The sequence below is a fragment of the Montipora capricornis genome, chromosome 10, assembly GCF_036669925.1.
Source record: "Montipora capricornis isolate CH-2021 chromosome 10, ASM3666992v2, whole genome shotgun sequence".
In the NCBI taxonomy this organism is placed as follows: Eukaryota; Metazoa; Cnidaria; class Anthozoa; order Scleractinia; family Acroporidae; genus Montipora; species Montipora capricornis.
The window spans coordinates 45164928-45180698 of NC_090892.1; the positions used below are offsets into that span (position 1 = coordinate 45164928).

Consider the following 15771-nt stretch of genomic DNA (forward strand, 5'->3'; position numbering starts at 1 on the left):
GCTTTACAGCGTGAATTATCATTCTTTGGGAGTTCATCTCCGTCCTGTTTGCAGGGTAAATAAAATTAATCATTTTTCAAAGTAGGTGGTTTTCATAAATTTGCATTGACTTATGGTATGCATGCATATAGTTGCAGTAAATTTAAGGAACTTAATTTAAACCAACCTTAAAATTTTGAACTTTTGGTCGGAATTAACTTTTTGACTGGTCTAATTTTAGGACCCGAGCTGTTCACACTTCTCAGTTGAGCTGGTTCAGTCATTGTCTTTGGTGCTTGATCCTCTATTAAGAGGAGGATCGACATTTGGTGAGGATCAAAAAATGCTAAGTGGCTAGAAAACAGTGTTCCAAGGGTTGACCTTTTTGTACAAAGATTATATTAAATGTATATATCTGAATAATAAACTATAAACTAATTATGATTTTGAGATGCCCATAGACCGTATTTATAAATTAAATGGCGGCCAGTAAATTATTCCTTTGTCCTTCCGCTACTAAGACCAACTAGCCTTGTTTGCATAAAAAAGTACAAAAGAAATATGAGTGAGGCTAGTCGGTCTCATTAGCATGAAGACAAAAATAATAATTTAGTGACCACCATTTATGAATATGGTCTATACCAGATTTTATTGGCAGCTAGTTTGGAGAAAATACATGTATATTCTCACATTGGGGGGAGTTGCAAAGCAATGGAGCCCAACACAAGTAGATATATTCTCCCAACACCATCAATATAATGCAGTATTTGGCATCTCAAAATCACATTAAAATAATATTGTCATAGCTCAGGGCTCGACGAAAACATCCAGTTGCATTTTGCGATAAGATACGAAAATTTAATCGCAATTTCGCAAATTTTAGTCACAAAATCGCCGTGCTGCATTGTGTTGTCCTCATTTTAGCCAAAAAAATATGAGCCCGCAATACTTGTGTGTAAAGAAGCCGCTGAAAATGGCGAATGATCAAAGGAATGGATCTGTGCACGTAACATCGCAACTAAATTACTCTACAATAATTATGCTATCTTCAGAGAAAATTCATAGTGAGAAACAAAATAATTTTGTCATTTATTTATTTATATTAGCAAAAGTAGCTGCAGCAAAGTGGCAACTGCTAACCCTTTAGTTTCGAAAGAGCGAAGGTGACAACAAGTGGCAAATTTGCGACTTCTCCAGATATTTTAGTCGCAATTTCGAGCCCTGATAGCTGAGTGTTTTTTAAAATACTATTTCTTTGTTTTAAATTGGGGTGCGTGCTAGTCTTAGAAGATCACACTGCTTTGCCCTAGGTCAATGATATTGATTCCATTCTATTTCATTGCATTGTTTATGACATAATAACTATTTTTATGTGTTACCAGAAGGAATCAATTCTTTACAAAAGACTCTTTCACTTTTCAGATTGGTCCTTAAAGAAGTTGTTTGGTAGATCTATCAAGTCATCTTGCCCTCTTGCAACAACCAGCAAAGTTTATGTCGATATCAGTGGTAATAAGGTGTGTCTCACTACCGGTGCTTACAGAGTGTAAATCTTATTTTAATCTTCGTGATAACCATCATCCCTAAAGCCATAAGGCTTGGGCATGTCTTCAACATCATCCCCCACAAAGTTCAGTTTAGGATTACTGCACTCCTGGGTGTAGTGAAAGAATGACCTCCTCCTCTCTGGAGTTTGGTAGGTTTGGGTAGGGGGGGTGGGGGGGGGGGGGGTCAGGGGATCTCATGCAAGTCATTATAATAATGACTATAATTATTATTGGCTGCCCTTGCAACCCTCCTTGGGGAAACTTAATTCAAAGGTGCAGCTTAATGAGATTGGGTTTAAAGCATGTAAATCACCATCAGAAGCCACCTTACATTCCATATTTAATCTTGGAGAACAGCATGTACTACAGCCAGATGTATTTATCTGGGAGTTGATTTTGATGCTGGTAGGTTAATTCCTTGGCCATGCACAGAATGTGGGCAGTACATTTTTAATGCAATCAGTAAATACATATTTAATGGGTTTTAAGTGTGATGAATGAATAAACACTGTTGTTTTTTCAAACAACAATTAGGACATTAGACCAGGTATAAAGGTGAAGATTCTCTTGCATTTTTGTGGACTCAAATGTCACACTGTGGCATTAGTTGAAAGAGATGGAAAGGATTCAGGTTCAGTGAAATGTTTCCTTAATGGCTTAGTTTACAAGAGTCTCTCCTTATACAGCTCAGAACATCCAAACTAGTAGCCTTTCTACAAAATTGATGTACAAAAATGTGCAGCTTTGTAGGGTGAGGTCCATAGTGATGTAGCACTGGCTAAACTATATGCGCTTCAAATCCATTGCCAAAAATATTTTGCAGTATTTTGTTGAAGAAACTAAGAGTTGTCTCAATGTGACGAAACAAATTCTGAAAGTTACATGTATGTGTGCTGTACATTGCTTTGAAAGTTGACTGTGACTCACATGTACACATACCACAACTTTGTCAATAGGTGATAGGTTAAAAGATGGTGCCTACTAATTTAAAGGTATTTTTGCCCTGGTGTATGATTATGCAGGAAATGTAGATCGTAACATGTGTTATTGGAATCCAAAAAGAAATTTGAGGGTAATCATGCATTTTTCAAAGATAATTCATGAATAATATTTGTAAAGAGCTTTAAAATACAAAGCAATGTATGGTGGTCTTTCTCACGTTGAAGCTTAATTATCTCTCAAAAATACATGGTTACCCCAAATTTTCTTTTTGGATACCAAGAGTTCTTACTGAGATCTACTTTCTCTGGATAGTTTTAAACCGTGCAAAAACATTCCTGAATTAGTAAGCATCACTGATGGGAAACCCGAGTATCTTGAGATGCGCAGAACGTATGCGCAATAACAACAGTAGCCACCATCCTTAAGATTACTCTAGGGGTTTTCTGAGGAACGCATCTATTTTTTCTCATGTGTACCTTTGTCTCTAATCAAAAATCCATATTTTCAAACGGCATGCAATTATTCATGACCATGCTGATCAAAAATTATTATTATTTTATCCAAACAGAGTGGCTCTTTGTTCACCTTATCTCCAGCATTCTCAGTTATAACAAGACAATTGACCCCAGATCATCAACAACACTTGGCTGTGTATGATCTCAAACAACAGAGTAAGTGAACGAATGAGTGAAACGATCCTCGCACTTCCCTAGACAATTTAAGCAATTTTCTCTTATAGACACCTGATTCTTTCATGTGGCTCCAATGGGATTCGAACCCGTGACCTCTGCGGTGCCAGTGCAATGCTCTACCAACTGAACTGTGAGGCCACTCAGTTGTGCGTAAGTGAAAACAGTCTCAGAGTGGTTTTCAATTGAGTGTCGAAAGTAATTAGCTAATTACTTTGGTTTTGCATTACTTCACCCAGTGATTGGTTCAAAGTTCCCGCGCCACTTTTTCAACCAATCACAAGTGAAACCAAAACCAATCTTGATTCCCGCGTGCACATTTTCCCGCGGTTTGTGTCTGCTAAGTGTAATTACTTCAAGTTTTGATTTGATTACTGGATTGTCTCCGTCCTTTTTGATTAGCCATTAAGTAATTACTTTGGTTTTGGTTTTACGACACTCCTCTGAAAAGCGCTCTACTGTAGCAACAACAACAACAACAACTTTTATTCTACCCTTATATCATTACAAAACAATTTACATTGGATATAATTAAATATATAAATGGGTAATTTGTGCCAATTTACATTAATAGATTACAATAATTGGATCGGGAGGACACATACCTTACACACACAAACACACAGAAAAACGCACGTACACTATAGCTACACACATGCGCAACACACTACCAATCTTTTTTCTGATTGATTGTTTTCTTTTTCATTATTCTTTTTTTGTACATGAACCATTTGACAATATTTCAAAAGATTTTTTTTGAAAAAGGGTTTTTGACAATATTAAATTTGTCACAAATCTGAGTCAGGTGTCTTGGAGAAAGCCAAAGTCTGGCTGGAAATCAATTCCTTCCTGGACCCGTTACCCATGTGGCCGGCAGTATCTCCGCTCCAGCCTCCAGCCTCATCACGGGAACATTACAACCCACAAATGACCAGCTCCCAACGTCAGTGGCTTCGGGGGGGGTCACATGCGAGGTCACGGGTTCAAACCCCGTTGAAGTCCTGAAATTTTCAGGCTTCTCTACGCAATTGCTATAATTGCGTTTATAACAGCGCATATGCATGTGTGCATCTGTCTCATTAACTAGTTTATGGTTTTTCTAATTTTGACCAGTAAAAATTGTTCTAGTATTTAATACACGACTACGAACTACATGTATTTCGGCAGAATCAACGATGACGTCCGTTTGCGAGCAGCTGTCGCGTTTGGAAAACGAACCGTCGCAAGGATGTTTCTTTCACTTACGGATGTTTCTTACATGCCTTACAGCATCGATAAACATGTAGTTCTCGGAAATTGTTCGATTTTTATGTACCTCGCCTTAGAGTACGAAGTTCTAAATAACAGGATCACTTCTCTCTTTCGTTAATATATACAGGATCACTTCTCTCTTTCGTTAATATATAAAGTGATAACGTTTATAATAATGATAAAAAAATGAGTATTACAGTAAGACAAAGTATTCAATAACAAGAGTAGCAACGACCCCCTGTCTGCCTTTGGGTGAGCAACACAAAAAAGAAGAAGAAAACCTCACAAAACAGTCTACTCAACAATATATTAAGATACTACAAACATTCGAATGACACTGAGCATTGCTGAGGAGAGAACATTTGTGATCATGTTCATTATTTCAGGAAAGGTGTGTTACAAGGAATTTCTTAAGTTTTAGTAACGGTTTCTAACTGAATGGGACTCTGCTGACATAACAAGTTGGTGACCAAAATGCCACAGATGTGTTTGTGTTATTTCAATTGTTTGCATTCTAAACAGCAGTTGTGTTGTAGCACATTTAAAAAGTCAAGGTGAAGCAAAGAATTCTTGGGTGATATGTAAGGGAGGAGAGGGGGGGGGGGGAAATTGATATCTTAAGCCACTTATTTAATGTTAGCATTGAACGTTCATGTCCATGGATATGTTTTTAAACATTACTTTTAACTGAAGAAAACGTATTGTGAAGGTAATGTGAATCAAGAGGAATTTGCTTCAGACATATGTGTACTTCCTTTAGTACTGAGATACAACATTCCTTTTTGTGACTGGAAGTCATTTCTTATTTTATAATAGGTCTGGTAAACCCTAGTGATCCATCTCTAAATGTAGTGTTTAGATGGAAGAAAAGACCCAGTCAAAGTAAGTAGTGGGAAAAGGTTATACGTTTGTTACTTTGGCTTGGCAAACGTGATGTCAACATTTGTATAGAGTACTATTTTTTTTGCTGTTACATGTATTTAGCGTGTTTGATATATTAAATGAGTGCTAGTTTGTCTGCTTACCTTGCCAAAACTTATTGGCCGTCTTCTCTCTTTGAAGAGCTGTGTGTTAGGGGTTTTTTCAGACTTCAAAGAAGTAAACATCTTGTCTTTTCGGACAATAGAGTGTATTAGGAGGCGCAGGGGTTTCACTAACCGAACAAAAATATGGGCCTCTTGAAAACATCTTAAAAGACCAAATTTTCCAAATGAGTGGGTTGCAATATTATTCACGTATTACATTTTAGCACTTTTGATGCTTTGAGGCCTCGGACACCAGTTTCTCGATAGTCCCGAATTCAAATCCTTTTGGCCTGAAAAGCCATTTACTAAACCGCTATTCACTTGTTTTCATATGCTGGTCTGTTAACATGCTTTCAAGGTGACAAAAAGTAAAGTGATTGTGGAGTTTGATGACTTAAAGGGCCTGTGTATTTAAGATAAAGAAGGAAAATTATTGGAACACCCAAAAAAGGCCCAAAAAGCTTCGTGACTTTCGAAATACTTCAATTTGTTTTATCCACCAGGAATTCCTCCTCCGCTTTACGCTCAGAGATTTTTAACTGGTGAGTATGCACTGAATGAGTATTTAAATTCACGGTAATATATGAAAGCATGCATTTGTTGCCTGCAAATTAAGGAAAATCAGATAAAGAAAGTGCCAGATTCTTACAGCATATAAAAGGTATATATCATAGTAACCTTCTTTTTGTTGTTGTTGCCTTAATGAAGAACAAAGAGATTTTTACTCATTGGTTATAGCTTTTACCAGAGGCAAATTTTATGGTTAGAGAGAGCCTTATCTTATGAAGCCAACTAGGATAAAACATAGGATTTAGAATTATTCCAAGTTTCTCATAAATGTGACACGGAAATGCAAATTGTGAGTGAACGTTCCACCAAAAGTTTACCAAAGTATTGCTACAGTAATTCTGTAGCCCCTCATTTAGTGACGAATCACGATGTTATTCCCAGGAACCTTGAGCTCTTGGCATTTGTTAGTTGTCACGTTTTCCATTACTTGTGGCCCTTAAACGGGTTTCACAAAGTTAGCATATTATAGCAGAGCTCCGCCCTCCGACGCGGAACAGCGTTGTTAAGAAAATATGGTAACCTATCGATGCGAGAAATTTTGGTTTTGGTTATGCCGTCATCGTACGACCGTCCGTCCGTACGTATTCATCTAAGCCAATACGCGGAATGTCGTACTGCTGGAACCCACGTTTTTGGTGGAAAGTTGCATGGCCAGCGTACTACACTGCGTTGTAGTAAAACAAGCAAACATTTTGAAGACGGTCGAAAACTGAAATGCTAAGTATTTTTTTTAATGTGACGTACAACGAGGAAACAAGAGAAAGAACCAGTAAGCAGGCTGTAACGTTTTGTGGTGTTCCACAGCAAGACTTAATCAGGAGAAAACAACTAGATAAACACAACTCAACTGGAAGCCATTAAAGCGTTTATTAAGTTAAAAAAACATGTGCTTGCATCCGGGTATTAAAAGTTCCAAATGATACCTACTGCGTGTAGCAAGCACAGTACGTAACACAGTCGACGAGTAACCGATGCTCAACTTGAAAGTGAGCGACTAAGAGCACGGGAAAACAGGCGAAATATCAGTGACAACAACGGGAAAGAGAACGGGAACCCGAATAACGAGACGAAATAATAGTGACGAACAGCGGAAGAAAGGTCAAGTACGAGCACGAGAAATTGTCTGAATAGTGTTGATGAAAAAGGGGCAAAAGAGAAAGAGAGAACATGAGAAAATAGTAGTTGTGAGCAGGCCGGACTGGTCGTACGGGAAGCAGACTAGTTATAAAAATATCTGAAAACAAAACATAAATAAATAATAATTGAGGAGCTCCTCTTTGACTGGCCGAAAGATATATATATTGTCGCAGGAACAATTTTCCCTGGTGTATTTTTAGGATATGGTGAGGAAAAAGGCGGTATCACGTCTCTACTGTACAATCGACAACCCACGGATCCCCTGCCAGTGGTGTATTTTGCTACTTTCCCATGGTTCCTTAGGATCTTTCTTCATACCTTAACCATCAAGAGTGCTGGTAAAGACATCAAACCTGGTACGACTCAATTCAATTCTTGGTATAAGTACCAGGCCTCCCAGGCCTCCTATATTTCCTATTTATCCTATAATTTGTATCGGATCTTATAAAGAGCCTATATTTCAAGAAATCCTCCTCTATTTTTAGCCAAAGCCGTGGCCCCCAAATCTTTATCTCGCCAAGTTTGACTAAACACATTAAAAGCTCAGAAAATTAGGTGTGTTTCTTGCTTTATATTCATTGTATGAAATTTATTTTAGCTCCTATAAAGAGCCTATATTTGGCAGAAAATTCCTAAATTTTCTTATATTTTGAACTTGAACAGCATATTTTTCTTATCAGATTTTGCAAAAAGTGGCTGGGAGGCCTGTATTACTTATAGTATCGTGTGTTTCAGTCGTGTATTTTGCAAGCAGTACACGCACCATGGGCCTTACTCGCGCGGCGGCCATATTAGCCATAGACAAAAGATTTCGTGAAAAACTTTAAATGACAATGACCACAGCCAGGTTTTCTGAGCCCGCAAGACTGAGCACCCCCAGCAAACCATTGTTTTAACGAAAACCGCTGATCAGCAACCTGGTTCTGGTCATTGCTGTCTAAGGTCTTCCAGATTTCGTACCCCGAGCCTCGAGTTGAAATGTTTGGGAACGAGTTTTGGTATGCAAAAACAAAGGTTTTCAATCCCTCGGGAATCAACATGGCCGCCGTGTTATGCAGGCCTATTGTTGGCCAAGTGGTAGGGCTCGCTAATTTCAAGCTCCATTATTTTACCAAAAGATAAGATGAAGATCTTGTTAACATTGTTTTCTCGTGCCTTTACAATCGGATCATAAATGACTGGTTAAAAGTCGGAGTATTACTTGAAGGGGCAGTGTCATGATATTGTAGCATCAGTGACCAAAAAAATGTCGATGCGGACCAAAGCATTTTTACCACGAACCATATTTGTTCAGCGGAAGAATTTTTTTTTCATGTCTGGCTGAAGACGGAGACGATGAATATGTATAAATGGATTTAGACTTGAAAAATTGGGCCAATTTTTTTAAACCTCAGACATCACGTTTTGAATAAAACCGCCAAAAAATTTAATACCGACACATCATCCTGCTAAGGCTTCTGTGATATAATCTGATTTGGTTGTCAGGAATGTTATGCAGCTTAAGTGCTACTGATGTTATGCGTAACTAATGGCATGACTCTCGAAGTCATGAGAGGAATGTGATATTTACACACTTGAACGAAATTCTCCCAACCCCATCCCCCTGCCATATTTGAAGCAGGTTATGTAGGGATCGTCTAAATACCTGAAAGCTCTGCTAAATGGAAGAAATGCTTGGCAATCATTGTATTGAGATTTAAGACTTGTTTTTCTGCAGACATTATTCACGTGACCCCAGCCAAGGATCGTTTGAGGCCATACAGCCTGGAACTGCTTGTGACATTACCAGCAAACTCTGTGACTGAGCTAAGTATTCAGTTCGACAAGGTCTTCCTTAAGTGGACTGAACATCCACCAGATGCTCATCACGGCTTTTATATCAGGTACAGTGTGAATTTTTAGTTTTGGTTTAGATTCAGAGAATAGGATTGTCTTGTGCCTAAGCAAAACCGGACGAGTGTAGTCTTGATGAAGACCGGCCGTTTTCACGCAAGACGGCTAACAAATCGGCCTGTGGTTTGGTCGACTAATGGCCGTTTTCACACTAGAGGACGAACAAATCGACTGATGTACAAACGGGACAAACCACTTTTTCGACGAACAAATCGTCTGATATTTGTCCGTCTGGAGAGACGATTTTTCCAAGACGGTTTGCCCGTCGAGACGAACAAGTCGACGACAGTACGACATAAATTCACATCAGACGGTCAAATGGTTGATTTTCTCGCCGCGAGGAAATGGGACTAGCAACAGAGCGAGGTTTTATGGGAAGTTTCAACATGGCGGATTTCAACATGTACTGATTTGTGCTCACATTCTCCTGGTAGTATGAATTTTAAAACACAGACAACGTTTCAGCATATGGAATTCAAATTCTACCAACAAATGTGAACGATTTTTTCTTCCTCTAGTGTGAAAACGGCCAATGTGAATTCAAGACGACCGCTGGTGTTGTCCGGCGTAAATTCAGAAAAGACGGATAATGGACGGACAAAGTTGATAAGTTTAAGCGCATGAAGACTGGCAGTAGGTGCGGCTTGGTTACCTTACCTTTCGCGCCAACCTTCTTTCCTCCCGTCATATTGAAAACTTCCCATATACCATCGCTTCCAAGGCTAGTTCCATTTCTCCGCGGTGGTTAATTAGCCAATTTGTGAATTTAGGTGGGACTTACGTCGATTTGTTCGTCTGGACGGACAAATCTTCGAAAAATCGTCTTCCTAGACGAGCAAATTTCAGACGACTAAGCCGTCTAAATTTGTCCGTCCCGTTTTCACATTTGTTTGGCTTCTAGTGTGAAAGCGGCCACTGTCTTTGGTGACTTAAAGTCTCGACGACCTGACCGGAAGTCAGCTTACTATGACTTTGCAGGTGACTTCCGCTTACAAACGTCAATCACCAACAACAGTCCTCTCGCCCGTACCATCAGACGCCATCAAGATACGTCATTCCGTCTTTCCATTTTTGCATTCGCTGCATGCGGAACGTCTTTTTGCCTAAACTTAGTTTACAGAGAGGATCCATAAAGTGGGATTATCTTTTAAATAATTTACACTCTTTTTTGCCAACGTCAAATCAAACGCCAAGAAAACTTGAACCATCTTCTGCACAGTGGTGGAGCATTCCCACCAGAAATCGGAAGTGAGGTCATAGTTTCGTATTATTTTCAGGAAGTTGGGTCTTTCCACTTCAGTATACCCATGTCAGCAGCGATAAATTCATCAATTCATTAATTTTCCACATTTTTTGCTATAATTACAATTAATGATGAAATGGTATATGAAATGAAACATATGTGAACTGCGGATATAAAATCAAGTGAAGCTATGATCTTCGCAGTTATGAGAGCAATTTTTGCAATTGCGTAGAGTAGCCTGAAAAATTCAGGACTTCAAAGGGGTTTGAACCCCGTCGGTGGCTTCATAGCTTAGTTGGTTAGAGCGTCGCACCGGAATCGCGAGGTCACGGGTTCAAACCCCGTTGAAGGCCTGAATTTTCAGGCTTCTCTACGCAATTGCAAAAATTACTCTCATAACTGCGAAGATCATATCTTCACTTGATTTCATATCCGCAGTTCATATATGATTCATTTCATATATCATTTCATCCTTGATTCATTCCTCACGGGACCATTAGAACCCACAAATGACCAGCTCCCAAAGTCAGTGGCTTCATAGCTTAGTTGGTTAGAGCGTCGCACCGGAATCGCGAGGTCACGGGTTCAAACCCCGTTGAAGTCCTGAATTTTTCAGGCTTCTCTACGCAATTGCAAAAATTACTCTCATAACTGCGAAGATCATATCTTCACTTGATTTCATATCCGCAGTTCATATATGATTCATTCATATATCATTTCATCCTTGATTCATTCCTCACGGGACCATTAGAACCCACAAATGACCAGCTCCCAACGTCAGTGGCTTCATAGCTTAGTTGGTTAGAGCGTCGCACCGGAATCGCGAGGTCACGGGTTCAAACCCCGTTGAAGTCCTGAATTTTTCAGGCTTCTCTACGCAATTGCAAAAATCGCTCTCATAACTGCGAAGATCATAGCTTCACTTGATAATTACAATTGTTGTACCATTTTTGCGAAAACAAACTAGGATAGAGTTTTCAAAGGACTAAAACTACTGGTCCAGGGACATCAACATGCTAGTCCTTTTAAAGAGAGAGTATCACGAAATTGCGCATGTTCTAGCCGTAGCGAATGTCACGGTTTATAAGCCAATCGGAAGCGAAATTTACACGTACGCGTGAAAAGTTCTCGTTCAGTCATCTGCGAAGTCGACTGTCCTTAGCTCATTAGTGATTGTTTAATAATCAAGAATTTTTTCGCGTACGTGTAAATTTCCCGCGCGAATTACAACGTCGCTTCCGATTAGCTCATAAATGATGACACTCGTTTCGGCTAAAACATGCGCAATACCGTGATACTCTCCCTATTTTTGTTTGGTATTTTATTATTTGGACAGTATTAACAAAAAATTCTTTCTCCGTTTTAGAGTTTCTTCAGGATTGCATTAAACAGAGAGTTGTCGTAATGTCATTTGAAATGCCCATGCAATTCTCCTGAGAACAACATTTCGAGCTCTGAAGAAAAGTTTGAGCAGCTTTCGCTAGACTATTGCTCCCTGTGAAATAACCAATGAAAACACTGTTTCTAACTTGTTATGTTTGCTTTAGGTTGCGAAACACGCTTAGTGTTCTTTTGTTAACGTGCCAAACTTTTTTTCAGTTCCGCGGTAATTTCCACAATACTTCGAAATCCTCTGAATTACACTGGTCCATCTCGCCATTCGTTGTTTTGTTTCCAAGGTAACTTTAACATTTCCAATCTCTGTTCCAATCCCTGTTTTGCGTTAGGCACGCATGCTCAGTCTCCCGCGCTGCTTCTCAGTTGTCCCGCAACGCTTTTGAGACTCAAAATTACGGAGGCAAGTCTCGAAGATCAGACTCTGTGTTAAAACGCTTGACATTCCAGATGCTTCCTCTTCTTCAGCCTCTGATTCCTTGACTGCAATTTTTGTAAATTGATATTTTTCATGTTTTCGTTTGGTTTTGCAGCATAAAAAGCGTCGCAGAGGAGGAGGTCTTCATTCGACTTCACACAGGAATTCTTTTAATTACCCTTCCCACGCCCGACTTCAGTATGCTTACAATGTCATCTGTTTGACTTGTACGGTTGTGGCTATTGCTTTTGGCTCATTCCACAATCTTTCCTCGCGTAGATTTGAAGCGGTGGATCCAAAAGAAAATAAGGGTCTTGTTGGGAAGGTCAAAGGGGCTCTACAGAAAGCTAAAAGATAAGATATTTGGAAAGAAGGAGGCAGTTTCTGAAGAGAAAAAAACGAACTAAAAGTGTGCTGTGAGAGGTGAGGACCCTTTTGCAATCGGGGTAAAACGACTAATCAACGAATTCAAGGGGTGCTCATGAGTCGCTTGAACGCCGACGTTGATTTTGTCTACTGAAAATGGATTTTGTGAGAATTTAACTGCGCGTGCAAAACGGGACACAATCGTTGTCAGTTATGACAATACTTGGCTTGCAACTAGAGACTTGCGATACTGAGTAAGAGAGAGACAAAGGCAAAGCAAAGGGAAAGTCGCACAAGGGCGGTGCTTAACCCGCTTCTGTGACTTTTGAAGAAGAAGCAACTGGGCGTTACCTATTTATAGCCCTAGTTACTAAAGGTAAAGTCACTTTATTTATCGTCGGTAGTTCCTTAAGCTACGAGGCTGGTATCAATGGTAGCCGACTGTGCGCCCTTCACCCTCCTCCCTCTGTCATTACTCCGTTTTACGGGTTTTACGGATCAGAAGAAAGCCGGAAAACAGACCGTTGTCAAGTCACTTAGGATCGAACTGGGGACCTCTTGCTCCGAAAGCTGTGCACTAACCAATTGAGCTACACCTGCTTCTTGAAGCGAGAGACCGACCGTGTGGAGCGATTTTCGGATTTTTCCGAGTATCCTCGAGTCAACGTTGAAAAAAATATCATCCCTTCATTTCACCTGCCGGGGTTAACAATTTCCATGCCAGTCACTCATTTCGATAAAAATACGTTTAATAATTGCCACAGAACTGAACGCAAAACATAAAAACGATTACGATCTTCGCGCAAGTTATAAAATAAGAAACGTTTCAAAACGCGCAGTTTCAGGGGAAAAAATCCCTGAAGTGTGCAAACATCGGCTATTCAGCATAGTCCTTGATGTAGCTTCGCGTTTACGGCAGACGGCCACTTATGTCCAGGTTTGACCCTAATTAGATGCACGCCCAATTTTGACATCAGACGGCAAACGTGTAAATGAAATTTGCGTTTTGCCAAAAACTCAAAGAAAACTGGTCTGATTTTAGCTCCTTTTTTGCCTGTTATCTCGCGCAACTTCTAAAATGAGAGGACAAAAGTTAGAATAACAGAATTTTCATGCTTTTATGACAAGCAACAGCCTGCCGTTTGACGTTTCCCGTTTCACGGAAACGCGATGCTAAATCTCTCTAATTAAATTCGAATCTACCCTTGAAACGCTCGAAATGTACATTTTCATTTTTACCTTAAAGCCTGTGCACGGCATACCCCAGACTCCCCTAGAAGGGTCTCCTTGACCAACCCCCCCCCCCCCTCTCCTTGACCAAATCCAGGCCGGAGTCGCCCCATCAAATGATGAAGAGTCTAATCAACGGTATAAAATTATCAAAAACGGAAAAGAAACTGTGAAGGAATATATATTATCTGCGAAAGATAGAATGATTCTCCCATTTATCTGGACACAATTTTTTCTTAAAGACACTTGAAATTCAGGCATCTTCAACGGAATCAGTTTAAACCCATGACTTCTGCGATGCCGGTGCACAGCTCTACCGCCACGCGGTTGAGAGCAGGTCAATTTGTTGAGCTCATGTGTTCCCTTGAAAGGAATGATGAATGATACGCATGAGACCGACAAAACATTGACACTTGGCGTATCATTGGTTGGCTTCATAAACCTCAGTAGCTAGAGCATTGCACTCGCTTAGGAGAGAGTCGCTGTTGAGACGCTGTTTACGAGATTCCGTTGAAAGCCACCTGGAATTTTTTGGTCAGGTTGTCTCAAATTTGAGACAAGTGCTTAAGTTTTCCAGGTAAGTGCGAGGATCGCTTCCAATGCTTGTGCGTCTGTAACCCTGGACTTTCCCACTATATTACGTTTATTTCATTCAATACATTATCTCGTTTAAAATAGAATTTTTTTTTTTGAGGAACTATCCTTATGATCAAGTAAAAAGGAAAAGGGCGAGTCCGATTGATTAAAGTGATCCGTCACCGTTCAATCAGGTTGTCCTAATTCAGTCTCGTCACAAGTCCAAGAAGCGTTTCTGTAATTGATATATAATGAGATTTACGGTTGGCCCTCTAGAGTGATTTCTACCTATGACACCACTTGCTTTCCATCCGATGAAAATCTTTCTTTTTACCAAAGAAAACAATAATTTCTCATTCACGACAAAATGCTTTCTATACATGAGGATAAGTTCTTTATTCTTTCCATCTGTGAATGTAAAATTTTCTTTAGTATATCGGACGTCCTGCCGACCCACAAAACATTTCTCTGTCATCTACACCGTTACGGTGGAGGGGCCAATTCTTGTTGAACTGGGTGGGCGATCGGGGTTATTAGAAAACAACGATGGCGTCTATGATGGGGACTCTGAAGCCGGAACTTCTGTAAAACTTATTTCACGGAACTCAAACAGAATGAGGTAACATGGCACGCTGTAGGTATAAGGTACTATACTGTAGGTAAAGGTAGTTTTCTTCGAGGATTTCAATATGGTGAAATAAAAGAACCTACTCTCCGAATATCATGAGAAAGAAATGAGCCTCAGTACCACTGGAAAGAAGAATAAAAGAGCTAGGGACTTAGTCGTCGAAATGCTGATTATTGATGAACATACGGTCAGAAATGCCATTAAGAGACATGATCGCACGGCCCAGCATGTTTGCGGGGATATAGATCAGTGTTGTTATGGTTTACAGTTAAAAGGAATGGAGGGTTCCGCGGACTCTTGTACAGCAACTCCTTAAAGACAATCGTACACGAATAGTCACTGGACCTGTATTTTATGGGGGACTCTCCAAAGATAGTACAACTCCGATAGGCTTAACGATCCCGAAGATTACATGACATTCCATATGATTCATACTCAACGCCAAATATCAAGAAGAGCTACAAGCACATGTAAGAAATCACAATTTTCCTAGCATACTTTGCGAGGTACAGACATTGACCCAATGGTTCAAGCTTTAGAAACGCCACACCGACTGAAAAGAAGAACATACCGCGATACGGTACTCCGGGTAACGGTACCCAGTTAAGCGTAGGCACTGTGTGATGGATACTACAAGTTAAATCATTTGGCTTCCCCATACACGGTTGCATAGATGGTTGGAGCAGGAACGTTGTTTGGATATATGTAACATGTTCAAACAACCAGCCAAACCATATGGCTACTTCCTGGCTGCAGTAGATGAGCTAAGTGGGTGCTGCGTTGATTTGATAGCGATCTTGGAACGAAAAAAAGGAATAATGGCAGCTGCACAAACTTTTTCAAGGATGATGAGAATAGCCACACATATGTGCCTTCACCTCA

General features: G+C 39.9%; 1 protein-coding gene across 1 annotated transcript in view; it reads left to right on the forward strand.

The window, feature by feature from the left end:
* Positions 1-15771, forward strand: part of LOC138019513 (GPI transamidase component PIG-T-like) — a 42478-nt gene that overhangs the window by 8374 nt on the left and 18333 nt on the right. Inside the window, exons 4-11 of the mRNA XM_068866330.1 lie at positions 1-55; positions 221-308; positions 1402-1496; positions 3037-3139; positions 5225-5290; positions 5937-5975; positions 7341-7496; positions 8858-9023. The exon at positions 1-55 is cut by the window's left edge and continues 32 nt beyond it. Coding sequence (XP_068722431.1) covers positions 1-55; positions 221-308; positions 1402-1496; positions 3037-3139; positions 5225-5290; positions 5937-5975; positions 7341-7496; positions 8858-9023 — 768 coding nt within the window. The remainder of the gene's footprint in view (positions 56-220; positions 309-1401; positions 1497-3036; positions 3140-5224; positions 5291-5936; positions 5976-7340; positions 7497-8857; positions 9024-15771) is intronic.